Here is a 22667-nt window from a genome sequence, read left to right as displayed (position 1 = left end):
AAAAATATATATAGTTTTGATAGGTAAATATAAAAAAGGCTCTATTTCTGTTTAAATGTAGTGATGGCAAAAATACTAAAAATGCTTAGGGCTTTTGGGGAAGTTTTTGTCTGAAATGCCAGGTCCTTAAGGGGTTAATAATTTTTTATTATGCAGTGTTATTATGAGTGTAGCGGTACTGTAAAATGTAGTTTTGATGTGTTTTATGCAACTTTTTTAACTTGCGTAACAATTAACCAAAACTCTGAAGTTGCGCTAACCCAACATGCATTAAATTCAATTTAGCTCAAGGGAACGCATTTACTTTCACCCTGTAATACGCACGTTACTTCTGATGCTCGCAAAGAGACGCAATAAACCCCTTACCACTGGTGCAATTGTGCCATTTGGAATCTAGAACTATGTGAGAGCTAAACTGAAGTACAATAAATTGATGTCAAAAAGCTGTTAAAAAGAACTGTGAAAGTGCACTGCTTCTATAACAGGATGCAACATTACGCATGGCATGGCAGCCCCCAGAAGATGCAGGGTTTTACCAACTGGATTCTGTAAAGATTTTAAAGGGACAGTGTAATATTTTCTCCTCATCACTGTGTTCCCAATTATCCATTTTACCTACTGGAGTGTATTAATTTGTTTACAAATAGCTCATTCAGTTTTATTTTCTCATTTGAAAAATATGATTTTGCCTATTGTATCCTTACCCATACTGGACATTTCTGAACTTAAGTTCTGGTTATATAAAAACCATGTAAACAAGAAGATCTAGATAAAATAATGCTCCTAGTTGGTGCCTGTGACAGAGAGATACTGAAATTTTTATTTTCCATTGTTCTCTTTAAAGGGACTCTAAACCCAAAATGTTTATTTCATGATTCAGGTAGAGAATACAATTTTAAACAACATCCCATTTTACTTCTATTATCTAATTTGCTTCATTCTTTATATATCTTTTGCTGAAGAAATAGCAATGCACATGGGAGAGCTAATCACATGAGGCATCTATATTCAGTCACCAATCAGCAACTACTGTGCCTATCGAGATATGCTTTTCAGCAAAGGATATCAAGAGAATGAAGCAAATTAGATAATGGAAGTAAATTAGAAAGTTGTTTAAAATAAAACGCTCTTTCTAAATCATGAAAAAAAAAAGGGTTTAATGTCCCTTTAAGGGCCGAAGGATCAAACCTTGCTGGCATGGAGAGAAATCACACAAAATCTTTGTTTTTTTTTAGACCTTATATTGTAATGTAGGAGTCTCTTCTTCGCATAGAAAACACTACATAGCAACATAAACATGCCTCAAGATAAAAAAAATGTTTCTAAATAATATGAATAATTTCCAATACATTTTAAACTCTGTAGCTGGTATAATACAGTAATTGAAACCACATTAAGGAGAAAACAATTTTCCAGCACACTGTCCCTTTAAAACAAGAGAACGTGAAAAGCAATAGGATGTTGAGTTGTCACCATGCTACTGAAGTTGTACCCAGCAGTATAATGTCCCTTTAACTGTTAATAAAAACTGTAGAAAGCATTTCATTTTTTATTTAGTTTCCTTATTTGTTACTAATTACAATATTTGCTGTGCTTAGAGCGTTTTCCTGGTGCATTATAATAAAGAAACATGTTGGCCGCATGTGGTACAAAGAACAAAGTGCTGAGTTTCACTAAACACTGATAATAGTTTGCTTGATCCTCATTAGCCCATGCACAAGTAAACAAGACAAAGGTTTCTTTTTAACAATACATGCAGCAAATACAAGGCTTACAAGGAGAGCGTGACTGATCACAGTTTTGCTAGCAGTTTCTCATTTAATACCCGCATTGTTGAACTTGCATCTTCTATATTTTAGCAACTGCTTAAAGGAATACTAACCCCAAATTTTTCTTTCATTATTTAGATAGAGCATGTCATTTTAAGCAACTTTCAAATTTTTCTCCTATTGTCAATTTTTCTTCGTTCTCTTGCTATCTTTAATTGAAAATCATGAATGTAAAGCTTAGGAGTCGACCCATTTTTGGTACAGCACCTGAGTAGTATTGCTGATTGGTGGCTAAATGTATCCACCAATAAGCAAGCGCTATCTAGAGTTCTAAACCAAAAATGGGCCGACTCCTAAGCTTTACATTCCTGCTTTTCAAATAAAAGCTAGCAAGAGAACAAAGAAAATTTGACAATAGGAGTAAAATAGAAGGTTGTTTAAAACTGCATGCTCTATCTGAATCATTAAAGAAAAAAATTGGGTTTAGTATCCCTTTAACACAGGAATTAACTGAACCACAATTTTACGGATTACACCAATAGGTGCACTATATCATTTAATTGCGATATTATAACCAATTATGAATTAAGTAAGAGATGCTCCTTAATTTACTAGATAATTACAGAGTAAGCAGACCAATTTCTAGAAAATTAATTTTCAAGCAAAGTAAACTTTTTGACATAACCATTTCAATAAAAGTGTCAAGTTACTTCAGCAAATCCATCCGCCTTGAATTCAGCAAATTAGCTGCACAATTCTGTGATTGCCTCCAATGGAACATTTGTATTGTTTAAAACATGATATGTAATAGGTTAGAATGTAAGGGTCCCTGATGGGACATTTATTTAGCCAACAACATTTTCAGTAATAATCTCCTTGTAAGAAGTGTCTCATAACCAACACAAGCAGATGCTGTACACAAACATTCAACAGAAGAACAGAAAACAATGGCCACTGGATTCCGCTGCCAATGCAATGGGATGAAGTCAATAAAGTGCAGACATAAATGTTCATATGAAAACTCTAACATCCTAATTTACTCATGCTTCAGTGCTCCCCATGATTTGATTTCACGGTGTGAAAGACAATGATTTGTTGAAACACGTGCCCACTATTTTCACTGACCATGTGACCACAGACAAACGTAATTGGTTGCTGCAGGCTGTGAGGTTGATTTCTCTGTGTGCTGCTAGCTCATTTCAGTGATATCATGCAGATATTTTAACCACGCAAGTGCTCCGACTTTTGCTGTCAGCTGTTATTCTTCCACCTAAATTCCCACTTAAGACGATCCTATCATTGGTTTACATAGATATTAATTCAAACCTTTTTTTATATATACAAAAGGGATCACATTTAGCTTGTCATGCAGAGTTCACTGCATAAATCAGCAGATGGAAATTATGTTTTTAGAGACACTCTACCCTTTAACAAAGATTTCAATGGCAATTCCATTTAAATAGTTATTTGCTCTATGTCTATAATACCCAAATAAAAGTAGAGTGAGATTGATTTTTTCTTTTTCTTTAGACAGGAGTTGATCAGGAGCTTTTCATTAACAAGCTGACAGCAAAATTATTATTTAGGTGCTGATTGGCCTTGAGTGCTTATTGCCCATACCTGATCTTCCCGGAGGACCTACAGGTCCAGGATTTCCTTTAGGTCCCTCCACACGTGGTCCTGGTGGACCGGATTGTCCTTGTGGCCCCTGTAAACCAGGCACTCCTGGAAATCCTTGATCTCCTTTCAACCCTTGAAGTCCAGGATTTCCTGGGGAACCAGGGTACCCAGCATCACCTTTTGAACCTAGAAGTTAAAAAAAAAGTTTACATTTTTGGAATAGCATCTTAATTTTCTTTGCAGCAGTGTTTTTAACAGCTTAAAAAACAATATAACTTTTTTTCAATGAAACAAGTGTTTAGCTCTTACTATTTGTTTAACTCCCGCAAAGAGGTAAAAAACAGGTCTACCCAGGAGCCACAATGCATTGTCACTTCTGACTTAGACATAGCTGGTAAAAACTGATTGACTCACCGACCATGTCCTCTGGTTCTTAATCATTGTAGCATGGTTTGTGGTAGATGTGTATTAGGAATTGTACTATATTGCTGTTTTAGCCATTTGCAGTTATATTATGTAATGAGACACATAATCACTTGCCCATGCATTGTCTTTATTAATGAATTATATTATATGAAATGTATTGGAATTGTTACCTGGGGATCCTGGAATTCCTGGCAACCCTGGGGACCCAAAGCCTGGTAAACCTAAAAGACAGAAAGGCCCAGTTAATCAAATTAAATGACAAAGAGGACACAACATGTTTAGAAAAAGTTTGTCAATAATCACAGTGGTAACGGACCTGGTTCTCCCTTTAATCCAGCAGGCCCAGGGATTCCATCCTGCCCTGGTTGGCCCTTCTCACCTGGAGGCCCGGGTGGCCCAGGTCGACCTGCATCCCCTGTAGAAAAGATATAAAAGATCATCTGTTATTTTCTAGAGAGCATCAATACGGTCATACAGCATAAGTTTACAGAATTAATAAAAAAACATAATACATTCTGAATTATATTGTGACTGCTGCTGATTATTAGGTAATGGGGCTATATCCACGGTAGATGGGCTTAATGGAGAAATGAATCGCCTTGTTCTCATGAAGAATACAAATTACTTCATATTTTAACATCCAGCTACGTAAGTCTGAAGCACTAGTCTGAGACCTCATATCATAAAAGGTAACGATTGCATCCAAAGCTAAATATCTCATTTTAGATCTATAATGCATCTCACAACTTTTGGAGCATTATGTACCTGCTAAAGGAGCCTGAATCCCATTTTTTCTTTCATGATTCAGAAGGATCATATCCTTTTTTAAAAATTATCCAATTGGCCTCATGGTATTCTTTGTTGATGAACATAATAAGGTAGGTAGTGTGCACGTGCCTCGAGAACTATAGAGCAGCAGTTTGTGAAAATCAGCCACCATATAGTGCTCCAATCACATGCACCTGATCCTACCTACATGCAACACATGGATGGCTTGTGCAATGGGGATAAAGAGGAAGACAGCACAAGGCTACACTGCAGTCAGGCAGAAATGTGACAGTACAGCACCAAATGTCACATCACTCCTCACATGGTACTAGTGCAGTAGTAGGCTGCTGACCCATGTGATAACCTAGTTGAGAATCACTGATCATTCCATAAATCTGCTATCTGGAACTAGGAGGTTAGGGGCAATCTGGGCAAGGCTGAGCAATGCAGTATCAGGTAAGAATGGACTGAGGTTGGGGGTTTTGCGTTATGTGCTGGGTAGAGGAGACCAGGGGTGTGACTGTCAGCCTTGTGGTGTGGCAGGGTATTTCTAACCAGGTTTTAGGTGTGAGAGTAGGACATATATAGGCACGGAGAAGGAATTGGAAGTATCCTGCAAAAGGCAAGACAGCTTGGAGTACTGATCCAATGTCTTTCAGGCAAAAAAACAAATAAAGCAAAACACTTTTGAACAGTATCAAAATCTAATTATTTTTTTAACTAAATACGAAATATTGTGAAAAAATGCATTATAACATCATTAATGTAACATGATACTCAGAAAGTTTATTTTTTCCACCTAAAAGAAATTGTTTCAACATGTATTATAGTGATTTTTATTTTATTAATTTTGTCCCGGAAATTGGATTTTCCTGTGCTAAATAATCCAACTTTTTCTGTGAAAGTTGTCCCTATTGATCAATGAGCAGTAGAGTCCTAGGACCCAGTTAATCATGCTCTCCCTGATACTTTTACTTTACATTTAAACATCTTTCACTAAACACTTCCTTACAAAAATGTATTTAAAAAGTTTAACTGCTGCTATTTCATACACTTAATTAAAAAAAAAAGTAGTATGTCTATTTAAGTCATGGAAATTAATTGGAAATTATTTCATTCTGAGAGTATGTTAAGAAAGAAAATACAGTACATTTATTCATTATATTAACAAACTATTTAAAAAACATTAGACTTGAAAACACCAAAATGATAAAATATATAGTAAAAATGGATGAGATCTCACATTAAAATTGTATATGTATATCAACACCGGTGTCTGCTAGTTAATTTAAGTAGTACAGATATTTATAAAAAATACTCTTTATAAAAAGGGAATACACACTCTAAAAACTTATTTTAAGATAATTTGTAACAAAATATTTCATTTTTAAAAGACAATTTGTAAGAAAATATTTCAAACAATTACTGCTTGTTGAAAAATAAACACTTAATTGAAGTTTGTACTTTATCAAAATTCCCAATATTTTGAAGAGTTCATTAACAGATTTGCCAGAACGGGCAAGTGAGTTGATATTTTATCATAGGTTTTGTATGTTACTATAGTCTTTGATTAGTGGGAATAGCAATATGTTGGTTCTTAGGAATGTCTGTCATGCTTGAATTCTATGGTGGTTACTTTGTAGCAGTTGTTATTTCTTGTGTATTTCCTTATTGTAAGTGTATCAAAAAAGGATATCTTATTCTCCAGATACACGTATATAATTTCAGGTAGTCTCTTATGTGAGTTTTTGATGTGATATAAATATATCGCTCACCTTTAGGTCGTATGCTGGTAAGTTTTTTCTAAACCGTAAGTACGGCTGATTAAAGAAGAAAAACAAAAGGATATTTGGACAATACCAATAATACCAATGATATTTGTACAATACCGATAATACCAGCATACGACCTAAAGGTGAGCAATATATTTATATTTATAGGAATAAACATTTTAACTGATTTAATATGGTTAAAATATTTCCCTTTCTAGACAGCTAATTGCATAATTGAAGTTTGCATAAAGATTCAATGAAATGAATATTACAAAGCTTAAGGCATTTAACAAAATGCTCTCTTTATATCACTAAATTAGCTCTAATTAGAGAAAGCAAAAACATATTTAATTAACAGGGTACTTAACCAAATATTAAATACTGAGTTTTCTGCAAAGTTTATAAGATTTTTGTTTGACATACGCTTACATGAATAAAAAAATTGAATATAATATTTAGTTTTATTATTTTATACACTGAAAATGGTGTAAAATTTAATCATTTTAACATCAACTGAGAGGTCTTTCAGATAATCAAAGGGACACTGAACCCAAATTTTTGCTTTCATTATTCAGATAGAGCATGCAATTTTAAGCAACTTTCTAATTTACTCCTATTATCAATTTATCTTCGTTCTCTTGCTATCTTTATTTGAAAACCATGAATGTAAATCTTAGCAGCCAGCCCATTTTAGGTATAGCACCATGGATAGCATTTGCGTATTGGAGGCTGAAATTTACCTACCAATAAGCAAGGATAACCCAGGTTCTCAACCAAAAATGGGCCAGCTCCTATGCATCACATTCCTGTTTTTTAAATAAAGATAGCAAGAGAACAAGCATTTTTGATAATAGGAGTAAATTAGAAAGTTGCTTAAAATTGCATGCTCTGTCTGAATCATAAAAGAAAAAAAATTACATTTAGTGTCCCTTTAATCTATGTATTAATATAGAATTTGAGCTCCCCCTGGTGGCAATTCTTGTTCTTCAGTTGTTTGTTATAACGTTTGGGTGTTAAAGGGACAATAAACACTCTGAGATGACAATAAAAAATAATAAATTGTATTTATAAATAAAAGTCTGCAATATACTTAAATTTTTATTTTGTCCCCTTTTCCTGTAATTCCATTCTGAAATTGTGAGCTTTTCAGCTCCTGTTAGAAATGGAAGTGCAGAACACTGTTATATTCCACACAGTCATCTGACTTATTAATAACTGTCCCTAATTGGCCACAGCAGAGAAGGTAACCTAAGTTACAACATGGCAGCTTCTATTGTTTTATAGAATGAAACTTTAAAAAATACATCACATTGTTAGTCTCAGACTAATCTTTTCTTTGAATGCATCATTCTATCTAACATTAATTTAGGGTTTAATGTCTATTTAACCCCTTAAGGACCAGCGACGTACCCTGTATGTCGCTGGCCTTTTTTTGGGACTTGATTGTTTTATACCGTGGTCTTGCCACCAGCGTTGAGACTGCTCTATTCCACAAAGCCTTCTGGAGGGAGGGCATTAATAGTGTGTTCTTGCTAGACTTGTGCTATTATGTCCGGAAAAAACCCTTAACGACCAGTGACATACAGGGTACATTGTGGTCATTAAGGGGTTAATGCCACTATTTTTCACTTATAAAGCATGTTAATAAAATATATACATCCATGAATAGAAATAAAATATAACAAATAAAAAAAAAAGAAATAAAGGGTATAATAAATTATATTGAGAAAGAAGTGTGTTGGTGTTTTCTTCCTTTTTTATTCAAATATGTCGGTCATTATTAATTTTTGAAAATAACTCAGACACAATGTGCACATACAATCAAGATAGCTGCTAAAAGGATAAGTATCCAACAGACCGTTCCACTATTCCTCCAATGAGTGGAAGCTTAGACCACTGAATATATATACCTTGTCATTTAGATATACACTAACAATGTGTGGCTTGTATGTGCTGTGACCTAAATTGTCGCTTATTAGAAGAAAAGTGGAACATTCTGTTGGATACATATCCTTTAGCAGATATTTAAAAGGACACTAAAGTAAAAAAAAACTTTAATGATTCAGATAGAGCAAGCAATTTTAACAAACTTTCTAATTTATTTATATTATCAAATTTTGAATAGTCTTTTAATATACCCACTTTCTAAGGCACCAGCTCCTACTGAGCATGTGCACAAACTCACAGGGTATACGTATAATAGTCTGTGATTGGCTGAAGGCTCTCATAAGATACAGGGGGCCGGAAAATTGGAGAAATAAATACATTTGCCAGAGAAAAATCAACTGCTTATTTGAAATTCAGATTGTGCTAATGCATTGTCTTTTTATTATGCACTTGTTTATTATTAATTTCTACTGTATTTAGAGCCCCTTTAAAGAAACTCTCTTTTTTCATTTATTTTATGTGTTACAGTTATTTTCACATATTTCTTGATTTGTTTTTTATTTCTCTGGATACTGGTTACACTTCCATTTTTTTATATGTGTTGATCAATCTTACCTCGTGTGCCTGGAGAGCCGGGACCGCCAGAATTTCCAGGTGGACCATCATTGCCCTTTGGTCCAGGAAGACCAGGACTTCCTATAAGAATGTCAAAACAAAGATAGAGAAGAGTCAGATCACAATTACTTAAAGGATCATGAAACCCAAAACTTTTCCTTCATAATTCATATAGAGCTTTCAAATTGAAACCACTTTCCAATTTACTTCTTTTAATTTGTATAGTTCTCTTAGTATAATTTATTGAAAAGCATACCTAAGTAGGCTCAGGAGCTGGGAGCTAGCTGCTGATTGGTGGCTTCACGTATGTGCCTCTTATTATTTGCTCACTTGTGTTCAGTTAGCTCCCAGTAGTGTATTGTTTCTCCTTCAACAAAGGATATCAAGAGAATGCAGCAACATTGATCATTGAAGTAAATTGGAAAGCTGTTAAAAATATATGCTCTATCCCTTTAATACCAAGATATAGAAAAAGCTCTGATAGAAACATACGTATACCTCAAGTTTTCCTAAATAACATAAATAACAGAGGGCACATTTGACCATTCCCACAGGTTAATCATAACTTTTATTTTTGTTTCACTCAATTAGATGAAAACACAGTTATGCAAATGGTTGGTTTGAAGGTCTCCTGACTCTCCTGACAGTAAAAAAATGGTGGCAATGTTTCACATGGTAAGAGTTCACTTCAAAATTAGCATACGAAATTCTAAAATGTGCATTAAAGGAACTCTAAAGTCAAAATTAAAGTTTTATAATTCAGATAGAGCACACAATTTTTAAACAACTTTTCAATTCTCTTCAGTCATCTAGATGTGCGCAATCTTTGCAAACTTTCTGAGGCACCAGCTACTATTTAGAATGTGCAAGAATTTACAGGATAAACGTATATGCATTTTGTGATTGGCTGATGATGTCATATATAAATATATATATATATATATATATATTCAAACAAAGCATATATCAGCACTACTAGTATAATGCATATGAGCGTTATTTACAAAAAACAGTGTTCCCAAAGGGGATACACTTAATGTAGTGCACGGTAGTGGTGAAAGTTTTAAATAACACTCTAGATTACGAGTTTTGAGCGCTATAGGGAAATTAACGACCTCCACAAAAGCGGAGGTATTTCACCTCCCTATAGCGCTACTATTACAAGTTTGTAAAAAGCAGGCTTGTGCGGGCGATATGGTGGTGTTGAGCTCCATATCGCACCGAAATACAAGCGCTGCTTTGACGTGCTAATGCATGATTTCCCCATAGACATCAATGGGGAGAGCTGACAAAAGAGAAGCCTAACACCTGCGATCGCGGAAACAAAAGCTCCATAACTCAGCCCCATTGATGTCTATGGGGAAAGAAAAAGTTATGTTTAAACCTAACACCCTAACATAAAAACCACGTCTAAACATCCCTAATCTGCTGCCCCTAACATCGCCGCAACCTACATTACGGTTATTAACCCCTAATCTGCCCCTAACATCGCCGCCACCTACATTACGGTTATTAACCCCTAATCTGCCCCTATCATCGCCACCACCTACCTAAACTTATTAACCCCTAATCTGCCGCCCCCAATGTCGCTGCCACTATACTCAAGTTATTAACCCCTAAACCTCTGGCCTCCAACATCACTAACACTAAATAAATATATTTACCCCTAAACCTAACCCTAAGCATAACCCTAACGTAAGCCTAAGTCTAACCCTAACACCCCCTAACGTAAATATAATTAAAATAAATCTAAATAAACCTTACAATTATTACCTAATTAATACCTATTTAAAACTAAATACAAACTTACCTGTAAAAGAAACCTAAGCGAGCTACAATATAACTAATAGTTATATTGTAGCTATCTTAGGTTTTATTTTTATTTCACAGGTAAGTTTGTATTTATTTTAACTAGGTAGATTATTAGTAAATAGTTATTAACTAACTACCTAGTTAAAATAAAAGCAAATTACCTGTAAAATAAAACCTAACCTGCCTTAGAATAAAACCTAACATTACAATCAAATCAAATAAATTAAATTAATCAAATACAATTATCTAAATTACAAAAAAAACACACCAAATTACATGAATTACTCCTAATCTAATAGCCCTATCAAAATAAAAAAGCCCCCCAAAATAATAACACCCCTAGCCTACACTAAACTGCCAATAGCCCTTAAAAGGGCCTTTTGCAGGGCATTGCCCCAAAGATATCAGCTCTTTTACCTGGCAATAAAAATTACAAACACCCCCCAAAAGTAAAACCCACCACCCACCCAACCAAACCCCCCAAATAAAACTCTTTCTAAATAAACCTAAGCTAACCATTGCCCTGAAAATGGCATTTGGATGGGCATTGCCCTTAAAAGGGCAATTAGCTCTTTTACGGTGCCCAAACCCTAAACTAAAAATAAAACCCACCCAATATACCCTTAAAAAAACCTAACACTGACCCCCGACGATTCACTTACAGTTTTCGAAGACCGGACATCCATCCTCAACCATCCGGCGAAGTCCTCATCCAAGCTTGCAGAAGTCCTCATTGAAGCCGGCAGAAGTCTTCATCCAAGTGGGCAGAAGTCTTCATCCAAGCAGCCAGAAGTCTTTATCCAAGCGGGCAGAAGTCTTCATCCAAGCGGGCAGAAGTCTTCATCCAGACAACATCTTCTATCTTCATCCATCCGGCGCGGAGCAGGTCCATCTTCAAGACATCCGGCGCGGAGCATCCTCTTCTTCCGATCGTCGCTGGAAAATGAAGTTCACGTTAAGTGACGTCATCCAAGATGGCATCCCTTACATTCCGATTGGCTGATAGAATTCTATCAGCCAATAGGAATTAAAGGGGAAAAAATCCTACTGGCTGATCCAATTAGCCAATAGGATTGAGCTTTAATCCTATTGGCTGATCCAATCAGCCAATAGGATTGAGCTTGCATTCTATTGGCTATTCTATTTTTTCTCCTTTAATTCCTATTGGCTGATATAATTCTATCAGCCAATCGGAATGTAAGGGACGCCATCTTGGATGATGCCACGTAAAGTGAACTTCATTTTCCAGTGATGATCGGAAGAAAAGGAAGCTCCGTGCCGGATGTCTTGAAGATGGACTCGCTCCACGCCGGATGGATGAAGATAGAAGATGCCATCTGGATGAAGACTTCTGCCCGCTTGGATGAAGACTTCTCGCTGCTTCGATGAAGACTTCTGCCGCTTGGATAACGACTTCTGCCAGCTTTGATGAGGACTTCTGCCCGCTTGGATGAGGATAGATGTCCGGTCTTCGAAAACTGTAAGTGGATCGTCGGGGGTTAGTGTTAGGTATTTTAAGGGTTTATTGGGTGGGTTTTATTTTTAGCTTAGGGTTTGGGCACTGTAAAAGAGCTAAATGCCATTTTAAGGGCAATGCCCATCCAAATGCCCTTTTCAGGGCAATGGTTAGCTTAGGTTTATTTAGTGAGAGTTTTATTTGGGGGTTTGGTTGGGTGGGTGATGGGTTTTACTGTTGTGGGGGTGTTTGTAATTTCTATTGCCAGGTAAAAGAGTTGTTATCTTTTTGGCAATGCCCCGCAAAAGGCCCTTTTAAGGGCTATTGACAGTTTAGTGTAAGGTAGGGGTTTTATTATTTGGGGGGGGGGGGGGGGCTTTTGAATTTTGATAGGGCTAATAGATTAGGAGTAATTTTTTTTTTGTTGATAATTTCATTTTTTATTTTGTGTAATTTAGTGTTTGTTTTGTTTTATAATTTAGGTAATTGTATTTGATTAAATTAATTTATTTGATTTGATTGTAATGTTAGGTTTTATTGTAAGGCAGGTTAGGTTTTATTTTACAGGTAAATTTGTATTTATCTTAACTAGGTAGTTAGTAAATAGTTAATAACTATTTACTAACTAGTCTACCTAGTTAAAATAAATACAAACTTACTTGTGAAATAAAAATAAAACCTAAGATAGCTACAATATAACTATTAGTTATATTGTAGCTCGCTTAGGTTTTTTTTACAGGTAAGTTTTTATTTAGTTTTAAATATGAATTATTTAGGTAATAATTGTAAGGTTTATTTAGCTTTATTTTAATTATATTTAAGTTAGGGGGTGTTAGGGTTAGGGTTAGGGGTTAATATATGTATGTAGTGATGTGGGAGGCCAGATGTTTAGGGGTTAATAGTTTAATTTAGTATATATTTCGCTGTGGGGGGTTTGTGGTTTAGTGGTTAATAGGTTTATTATAGCGGCGGTGTGGGCGGACGGCAGATTAGAAGTTAATAATATTTAAGTAGTGTTTGTGATGCGGGAGGGTGGCGGTTTAGGGGTTAATAGGTTTATTATAGTGGCGACAATGTCGGGAAGCGGCGGAAGAGGGGTTAATACATTTTAATAGTGGTGTCGATGTCCGGAGCGGCAGATTAGGGGTTAATAATTTTATTTTAGTATTTGCGATGCGGGAGGGCCTCGGTTTAGGGGTTAATAGGTAGTTTATGGGTGTTAGTGTACTTTTTAACACTTTAGTTATGAGTTTCATGCTACAGTTTTGTAACGTAAAACTCATAACTACTGACTTTAGATGGCGGTACGAATCTTGTGGTTATAGAGTGTACCGATCACTTTTTGGCCTTGCAGGCAAACTCGTAATACCGGCACTATGGAAGTCCCATTGAAAAAGGACTTTTTTAAAAGTGCGGTACTTATGTTGCGTGACGGCCAAAAAGGTGTGCGGTACACCTATACCTTCAAGACTTGTAATAGCGGTGTAAGGGAAAAAGCAGCGTTATGAAGCATAACGATGCTTTTTCACTGATAACGCCAAACTCGTAATCTAATTCTATGAGAAAAAGAAGACCACTATTGTCTAGCACCAGACTATAACTCATAAATCTATAGTATCCTCACAGGAGAAAAAAAAAGCGAAAAAGAAAAGTTAACAAGCACTGACATATTTGATACATTTAATTAGAACAATTGGCAACATTAACATATAACAGAATGCTTCAAATGAGGGCAATACAGACGGCATGATAACTAAAGAAATGTCCATCAATGATGTCCATTTAGTAATCCAAAATGAATGGATAGTGTATATTGTAGAACATAATAAATCATGCAAGTCCAACTCTGACCACAACAATTAGAACGGATTTCCACAAATCCGTATAACCATTAATGATAAACCAAACACTCCCTCTGACTTACAAAGGCAAATAAGCAGGTTCTGCCACTTAAGCATATATAGGCTCATTCATAGAGGGTCCTTATTAGTGCGGTTATAAGAGGCAGTTGGATTGTAAAAGGCAGTTAGATCTACAAGTTGATTTACAACAGTTAAACCATATCAATTACCAGAAAAAATATATGAATACAGTATTTTAATTCTATAAACAAACCACCCGTGTACTGTAAACGGATAGATACTTCTATGAAGTCCCAAACAAATATATATATATATGAGATCATATATATGAACGTCTGGGATAAAATAAGGCTTCATTAAAGGAAACTGAATTGAATGTATTATAAGATTTCATACAAATATGATAACGTTTAGGATAAGAAAGGACTCAATTTGAAGAATTAGGGATATATACATTATACCTTCACATTTCTCTTTGATTAACTAATCACCTAAGAATGAACCAAAGTTTATTTCCTCATTTAAACCAAGTGGTTTTAACTTTTTGTATTAAAAATCCACTTACTTTCTTTACATAGTAATGTGGAGGTTTGGAAAGGTAAAGATGGATATGAAAGATTAATGGGACTAACATAAATAGAATTGAGGAAAATACAAGACTCTTTAAAATTTAGAAAGAAAAAGAAATACCAGAGAGATTGGTTGGATTATCAAGAGAATAAGATTTATGATTATGCTTATAGTGCATCAAGTGGTTCAGAGACTGATGCATCCAGTGGGGATGAGAAACAGATGAACAAAGCATACAGAGATCAAAAGAAAAGTTTTTTAGGACACAGACCCGCAAATACAGGCGAGGGGACAGGAAACATAGACACAACAAGAGGAAGACGGAGATATCCTCTAAGACAGAGGAGGCAGAACAACACTTTGAATCAAATGTAGTCAACCTATCAAGAAAAGAGTTCACAACTTCACAGATTGAAGTTTTAAGAAAGGGGCTTACTTTTTCACCTGTAAATAAAATTGATAAATTTGAAGTAGTGAAGGACCTACATCTTTTTGCCAGAAAAATAGTCCTGAAAAAAGTATTTGAAAATAAACCTGAAACAACCACTCTAAACATTCATGAGAAGCAAAGTCTTAAAGCTTTAGAGGAATTGGCTAGTGAAAGTAATGATCAAGAATCTATCATAACAGAAAACTCAGAAAGTATAGGATTCAGTCATTTTAAAAGTAAATCAAAATATATGTCAGCTCTTTCAAGTACACCTTTAATACATAACTTTGTAAAATTAGTTGAAAGAGACATAGACTTACTGAAAACTGATACTCAAATCTTAGATAACCTCAGTGAAGATCAGAGAAAAGCATTGAAAGAGCTTAAGAATGATACAGAGATCACTATAAAGCCCTCTGACAAGGTCTGATGATCTGCTACAGCAGATAATGTTGCAGTGAAAATATTAAGTTTTGTATCTCTTTTCCTGATATAGGCAGGCAATATGGTCTTAATAACCTGACTGGACAGTAGTGAGAGTTACTGTTATAGATATAAGGCACAAAGTCTAAATCTGAATAGTCTTTCCAAATTAGATAAATGAGGAAGTTCAGGTGTAAGATAACAAACGGTAATGTTTCTAGATGTACAAATCAGATAGAGAAATGTTATCCCTCGTGGTAATGGTTTAATCTTGAGCCACAATATGTCAGTATTAAATTCAGTATCCACTTCACGCACTCACACATACAAACTTAAAATATATACAAGTCCATTCTCACAATCGAAGATCTGGTATTTAGAAATATGCATACGATAAGACGTAGTATACTTAGTTTCAGATGGCAAATAACATTTAGACTCTGTATAATATTTATGCAACGATTTGATAGAGAGAGCTTGTACCTGGGTGACCGCTCCGGTCGGCGTCTAAAGTGTGAGTGCGGCTTCCGGATTGCTGAAAGTAGTTCCGGCGGCTTCTTGATCCAGAATGGAGTATGAAGAGTCCGTTCAGAAACGGCAAGTTATGTCAGCTGAAAAGTTCGTTAGAACCACAGGTAAAAGGTAAACGAAATCCAAGTATATAGATAATGTCCGAAAAGGAAATCAGAGTTCAAGAGAACGAGTCGATAAGCAATACAAACTAGAGTAACAGGAACTCTCTAGCTTAAGCAATTTCCAGGCAAAGAATGAATGACCTAAAGGAGCTATAAATAGGGAGTTACCTGTTCAAGGCGGGATATACCTTAAAGGTATATCACATACTCCCCCCATTAAGGCCTCCCCACATCATCAATAGAAGGTCTCAACGGATACCTTCTGTGAAACCTTTGTACGAGACGTGGGGCATGTACTTTGCCATGAGTTGTCCTCCGGTCCAAAACCTTTCCACTTTAGAAGTTATTCCAGGTGTTGACCTCGAATTCTGGAATCCAAAATCCTCTCAATTTCATATTCCTCCTGATCATCTATCTGAAGAGCAGGGGGGTTAGGGTTATCATTCCGAGTTGCTGCCTTGTATGGTTTTACTAGTGATACATGAAATGTGGGGTGTATCTTATATGAGGAAGGTAATACCAATCTGACAGTAGAAGGATTCACTATTTCATCTATTTCGAAAGGACCAATGAACTGGTTTGCTAATTTCTTTGAAGGTACATGTACCTTTAAGTTTTTAATCGATAACAGGACTTTATCACCAACTTTGTATTGAGGACTAGGTCTATGGTGTAAATCGTAATAAAACTTCTGATAATTCTTGGCTTCCAGGAGATGAGCTTTAACCACTGCTAAGCGTTCCTGCAAATTAATTGAGTAGTCTTTAGCAACAGATGAGTTCACCTCTGTATTGGTAATCAATATGTTAGTTGGATGATATCCATATGTTACATAAAAAGGAGTCATTTTTGTTGATGTTGAAATTGAGTTATTATATGAAAACTCAGCCATGGGTAAATAATCAATCCAATCATCCTGAAGATGGGATATATAACATCGTAAATATTGCTCTAATGTTTGGTTTAATTTTTCTATCATTCCATTAGTTTGTGGGTGAAATGCTGTTGAATACCTAGAGTTTATTTTCAGCAATTTACATAATGACCTCCAGAATGCCGAGGTAAATTGTGTTCCCCTGTCTGTGACAATAGTTGTCGGAAGCCCATGTAACTTTACTATATGGTTAAGGAATACATTAGCAGTAGTGTAAGCGTTAGCTAAACTTTTCAATGGTATAAAATGTACCATCTTTGTTAAGTGATCTATTACTACTAATATAGTATTATATTGATGTGACATGGGCAAATCTACAATGAAGTCCATTGAAATCGTGGACCAGGGCCTATCAGGAACTGGCAGTAGGTTTAACAATCCAATCGGTCCCCTGTGATAAATTTTATTTCTAGCGCAAGTATCACATGAGGTGACATATTCTTGAATATCTTGATCCATTTGTGGCCACCAAAAACTTCTTCTTGTTTTTTCTATGGTCTTTCGTATACCCGTATGACCAGATAAGGGTTCGTCGTGGGTGTACCTTAGTATATGAGTTCTTACTACTTTCGGTACATATAACTTGTCTTTATGATAATAAAGACCTGTTTCTGGGTTTTCAATACAATTCTTAGGTAAAATGTCTTCTTTCGTTATAGCCTTTTTTATTTCCTTCTCCAGAGTAGTTAGTACTCCAATAAATTTTTCAGCTGGTATAATAGGAATTATCACGTCATGATGTGATTCTTCCTGTATTCTCGAAAGAGCGTATGCCATAACGTTCAAATGTCCGGGTTTGTATGTAATTATAAAATTAAATCTGTCCATAAATAAAGACCATCTTACTTGTCGAGCAGACAAGGTTTTACTTTTCTATAATGGTTTCTCAGTTCCTTCTAATAAGTGTCTCCATTGTTCAAGAGAAGTTTTTATGGCTAGTAACTCCTTATCTCCTATGCTATAATTGATTTCGGCAGGAGAAAATCTTCTGGAGTAGTAACCAACTGGGTTCATCTCTGTCTGTTCCTTATTGTATTGTGAAAGAATGGCTCCAATTCCAGAACTGGAGGCGTCTACTTCAAGTACGTATTGAAGATCGTTGTCTGGTATATGTAACAGTGGAGCTTTGGAGAATTTTTCTTTTAAGTAGTCAAAAGCTATTTGTGCCAGTTCTGTCCACTTGTACCTTTGTTTTTTGCTGGTTAATTCAGTCAATGGCTTCACAATATTAGAAAAATTATCAATGCATTTTCTATAGTAATTCGCGAATCCGATAAATCTTTGTAAAGCTCGTATTGATCTTGGAATAGGCCATTGTAATATAGCTGAAACTTTTTCAGGGTCCATTTGGATCCTGTTAGGTGTTATAATATAACCGAGAAACTTTATTCTGTTCACATGAAAAAGACATTTTTCTTGCTTTGCATATAGTTTATGCTCTTTTAATCTTGTTAATACCCATCGGACATGTTTTTCGTGTTCTTGTCGGGTCTTCGAATAAATAAGTATATCGTATAGATATACAATGACAGATATCCAGTAAATCATAGAATATTTCGTTAATGAAATGCTGAAAGGTTGCAGGGGCGTTACTTAAGCCAAATGGCATAACATTATACTGGTACAATCCGTATCTGGTCCTAAATGCAGTCTTCCACTCATCCCCTTTTTTAATCGCAATAAGGTTGTACGCACCTTTCAAATCTAACTTGGTATAAATGTTTGCTCCTTTTAATCGTTCTATTAATTCTGAAATTAATGGTAATGGATATCTGTTTTTTATTGTAATGGCATTGAGAGCCCTGTAATCAATTATAGGTCTTAAAGATTTATCCTTATTTTTAACCAAGAACATGCCTGCCGCTGCTGGGGAAGTTGAGTGAGTAATGAATCCCTTTCTCAAGTTATCATCTAAATATGTCCTCAAAAATTTTAATTCCTCTTGTGATAATGGATAAATCTTTCCATGTGGTATCTGTGACCCTGGAACAAAATCAATAGGACAATCGAACTTCCTATGAGGGGGCAAGTTTTCTGCTTCTTTTAGATTGAAAACCTCTGCCAAATCCTGATATAACCCCGGTATCCCCGCCTCAAGTGAGGCTATAACAGTATGAGGGTAGCAAGTTTTAGTGCAATATTGAGAGGTAAGTGTGAGTTCAGAGTGTTTCCAGTTTATTACTGGGTTTTGTAACTATAACCACGTATACCCTAAAATCAAGTTATGCAATGCAATTGGTATTACATCAAAGATAATGTATTCTGTGTGACCCTTATTGGATGTGACTAATAAAGGTACAGTGTGATGTGTAATAGGACCCTTTTTTATCAAAGTACCATCTATAGACTTGACATACATGGGTGTTTGCTTGCACACTAAGGGTATTTTATTTTTTTCAACATATACAGAATCAATGTAATTTCCTGATGCCCCGGAATCAATCAACACCCTGGTTTGGATATTTTCCTGATCCCACTGTAAAGAGAGAAGCAATGTCAATTGTTTATCATCTGGGATATGAAAAATGTAGTTTGGATTTTTATGCTTACCCTTCTTTTGTTTCTGAAGTATAGGGCATTCGGACACGGAGTGCTCCCTGTTTGCACAGTATAAACACAATTTTTCTACTCTCCTCCTTATCTTCTCTTCAGGAGTGAGAGGTCCTTTAATCGCTCCAATTTCCATAGGCTTGGAGTTTATTTGTGGTCTTTCTGTAGTTGAGGTATAAGTAATGGCTCGCCTTGACATAGAATCATATGAGACCCTTTCTGCACGCCTTTCTCTGAGCCTTCTATCAATAGATGTGCTTAATTTTATTAAAGCTGGTAAGCTGTCTGGCAACTCTTGACGTGAAAGCTCATCTTTTAATGTTTCAGATAGGCCTAGCCTATATTGATTTTTAAGGCTAACCTGGTTCCATTGTGAGTCCACTGCCCACATTTGAAAATCAGTAGTATATTCTTCTACTGTACGCTTCCCTTGTTTAAGGGAGCGTAATTTGGATTCAGCTATTATCTGTGTGTCAGTGTCTACATATAAGTTAGACATGGCTTGGAAAAATTCTTGTAATGAATCCAGTATGGGATAATTGTTTTCATAATATCTGTTAGCCCACGTTCTAGGTTCCCCTTGTAGGAAAGAAATCGTGGTGCAAACTTTGATACGGTCAGTATGATAAGTACGTGGTCGTAAAGAGAAAAGAAGATGGCAAGCATTTTTGAAGTCTCTGAATTCATGTCTCTTGCCTGTAAATGTTTGTGGATATTGTATGTGAGGTTCTGGTATGTCAGAAGGTTTGGCAGATACATATTCCTTTACTATAGTTTTTAGTGCTGCATTCTCCGTTTGAACCTCGGTTAACCTTCTTGCAAGGTAATCTAATTTTTGCTGGATATTAGTGAACTGATTTTTTATTTCAGTCGGATCCATTGTTATGGAGATCTATAACAGTAATACAACTTAATTCACTGTGGCCTGGAAATTATGTGATGATCTGCTACAGCAGATAATGTTGCAGTGAAAATATTAAGTTTTGTATCTCTTTTCCTGATATAGGCAGGCAATATGGTCTTAATAACCTGACTAGACAGTAGTGAGAGTTACTGTTATAGATATAAGGCACAAAGTCTAAATCTGAATAGTCTTTCCAGATTAGATAAATGAGGAAGTTCAGGTGTAAGATAACAAACGGTAATGTTTCTAGATGTACAAATCAGATAGATAAATTTTATCCCTCATGGTAATGGTTTAATCTTGAGCCGCGATATGTCTGTATTAAATTCAGTATCCACTTCACGCACTCACATATACAAACTTAAAATATATACAAGTCCATTCTCACAATCGAAGATCTGGTATTTAGAAATATGCATACGATAAGACGTAGTATACTTAGTTTCAGATGGCAAATAACATTTAGACTCTGGATAATATTTATGCAACGATTTGATAGAGAGAGCTTGTACCTGGGTGACCGCTCCGGTCGGCGTCTAAAGTGTGAGGAACAGCGTAAAGTGTTTTAGGAACAGCGATGGGGACTTGTTGTGCCCCTACTTTTGCATGCCTATATCTGGGAAAGTGGGAACATGATTACATCTTGAATTGTGATGAGAGCTATAATTCATCAATTGCACTATGGCTTTGATTCATCGATGACGTGTTCCTCTGAGGTGAAAACTTATAGAAAATATAGGTATATACTTATAGTATTGAAGAAATTACATTCTTAAATCTACGAATCATGAATATAAATAATGAGTTAAAAACTGCAACATAAAGAAAGGAAACTGCAGGGAATGTTCTGTTATCTTTTGATAGTCATCACCCAAAAAATGAATTCAAAATATTTCCTATGGTCAAGATTTAAGACACAGACGGAACTGCATGGATTTTAGTGAATTTAAATTAGAAGTAAATAATTTGAAAAAAAGGTTCAAAGCGAGAGGGTATTCTCAAAAAGGCCTCAAAGATGCATTTGATAAATCAAAAGACAAAGATAGAGAAACACTTTTATATGGTAACAGAGATAGGACTGAGAATGAATCAGTTACAAGATTCATAATTACCTACAACAACAGTTGGCAAGATATTCATGCTATTTTGAATAAACATTGGCAGGTTTAATTGGTTGATCCGACTATTGCGAAATTTGTAGGCAATATCCCTTTAATGACTCCGAAGAGATCACTGGAAACTGGTTAACCAATAAACGCAAAGATGGTAACTTTAAATGCACACATTGTTAATTTTGTATAAACATGTTAACAGGTGACAAATTTTGTGATAAATCTGGTACAATCCATAGAGTAAAGGGACACATCACTTGCAAAAGTGAGGGTGTTGTATATATGGTATCCTGTAATTGTCCCATGTTTTACATTGGTAAAACCTATAGGGAACTTAAAGAAAGAATAAAAGAACACAAACGTAATATTAAAAATAAATGCATAAAAAACAGCAGTGTAGCAAGACATTTTATCTATTGCATTTCAAAGGCCTGGAACTAGTGGATATAAAAAGTAGAGGGGATAATGTGGATCAAATTCTACTATGTAAAGAAAGTAAGTGGATTTTTAATACAAAAAGTTTAAAACCACTTGGTCTAAATGAGGAAATAAACTTTGGTTCATTCTTAGATGATTAGTTGATAAAAGAGAAATGTGAAGGTATAATGTATATATCCCTAATTCTTCAAATTGAGTCCTTTCTTATCCTAAACGTTATCATATTTGTATGAAATCTTATAATACATTCATTTCAGTTACCTTTAATGAAGCCTTATTTTATCCCAGACGTTCATATATATGATCTCATATATATATATATATATATATATATATATATATATATATATATATATATATATATATATATATATATATATATATATATATTATTTTTTTTATTTATTTTTTGGGACTTCATAGAAGTATCTGTCTGTTCACAGTACACAGGTGGTTTGTTTATAGAATTAAAATATTGTATTAATATTTTTTTTTTCTGGTAATTGATATGGTTTAACTGTTTTTAAACTATAATGTGGCAACTTGTAAATATTAAACTGTTTAGTATTTCATTGGGCAAATTGTAAAAGAAATCACCAATAGGAGTCACCAATAGTCACCTCCCCCCCGAGCTAAGGGTAATAGAGTAGGCGCTAGTCCCATCCCTTTAAATTGTAAAAGAAA

The 22667-nt window shown here is 35.2% G+C and overlaps 1 protein-coding gene across 1 annotated transcript in view; it reads right to left on the bottom strand.

The window, feature by feature from the left end:
• The window catches only part of COL4A5 (collagen type IV alpha 5 chain), a 310651-nt gene that overhangs the window by 32083 nt on the left and 255901 nt on the right, over positions 1-22667 (bottom strand). Inside the window, exons 38-41 of the mRNA XM_053699143.1 lie at positions 8858-8938; positions 4132-4230; positions 3986-4036; positions 3390-3575 (exon numbers count right to left, since the gene is read on the bottom strand). Coding sequence (XP_053555118.1) covers positions 3390-3575; positions 3986-4036; positions 4132-4230; positions 8858-8938 — 417 coding nt within the window. The remainder of the gene's footprint in view (positions 1-3389; positions 3576-3985; positions 4037-4131; positions 4231-8857; positions 8939-22667) is intronic.

Source organism: Bombina bombina, chromosome 1 (assembly GCF_027579735.1).
Source record: "Bombina bombina isolate aBomBom1 chromosome 1, aBomBom1.pri, whole genome shotgun sequence".
NCBI lineage: Eukaryota > Metazoa > Chordata > Amphibia > Anura > Bombinatoridae > Bombina > Bombina bombina.
The sequence above is the reverse complement of the archived record's forward strand: the minus strand, read 5'-3'. Positions and strand labels throughout refer to the sequence as shown.